Source organism: Penaeus monodon, chromosome 29 (assembly GCF_015228065.2).
Source record: "Penaeus monodon isolate SGIC_2016 chromosome 29, NSTDA_Pmon_1, whole genome shotgun sequence".
Classification (NCBI taxonomy): domain Eukaryota; kingdom Metazoa; phylum Arthropoda; class Malacostraca; order Decapoda; family Penaeidae; genus Penaeus; species Penaeus monodon.
The window spans coordinates 11,019,449-11,020,003 of record NC_051414.1 but is presented as its reverse complement, the minus strand read 5'-3'; the positions used below and the strand labels follow the sequence as shown (position 1 = coordinate 11,020,003).

Sequence of the window (555 nt, the reverse complement as noted above, 5' to 3'; positions counted from 1 at the left end):
GGGCGACGAGGGCGCCGAAGGAGACAGCGAGGACGACGCTGAGGAGGAGGAGGCGGGCACCACTAAGGCCGCGGTCGCGAGCGAGGACACGGAGACCGCTGACGACTCCAAGGAGGACGGCGACGAAGGCGGCGACGCCGAAGACACCGACAACAAGATCCCCGAGCTGGTGGTGGACCCCCCCGGCCCCACCGACCCCCCCCTGCCCGTGGACTGCACGGAGGTCATGCAGCGCGGCAACTGGACCAGCGGGACCTACCTCATCCAGCCGCGGGGCCTGCAGCCGCTCAAGGTGAGACCCTTCCTGTGTTAGCGCCCGCTCGCGCCCTTTGTTTCCGCCCGATATCGCGCCAGAGTTCCCTTGTCCGAAAAAAGCAGCTCGGACGCTTCGCCTTTGAGGTCGCGCGCTGGGGCGTCGGCGTCGGGAGAGCGAGGAACTGCTTGGCGAGGGACTCCGGAGGCGGCGGCGGCGAGGGCGCCCCGCCTCGCTCGCTCTCGCTGGGCGCGGTTTCGGGTTTCTGGGGACGCGTTTTCTACTTTGCAATGTTTCCAGAG

At 68.6% G+C, this 555-nt stretch overlaps 1 protein-coding gene across 1 annotated transcript in view; it reads left to right on the top strand.

Annotated features, from left to right (window-relative positions):
* The window catches only part of LOC119591956 (ryncolin-2-like), a gene marked incomplete at its 3' end in the record, with an annotated part of 1,173 nt that extends 878 nt beyond the window's left edge, over window positions 1-295 (top strand). Inside the window, 1 exon segment of the mRNA XM_037940709.1 lies at window positions 1-295. Coding sequence (XP_037796637.1) covers window positions 1-295 — 295 coding nt within the window.
* Between the last annotated feature and the right edge of the window lie 260 nt (window positions 296-555).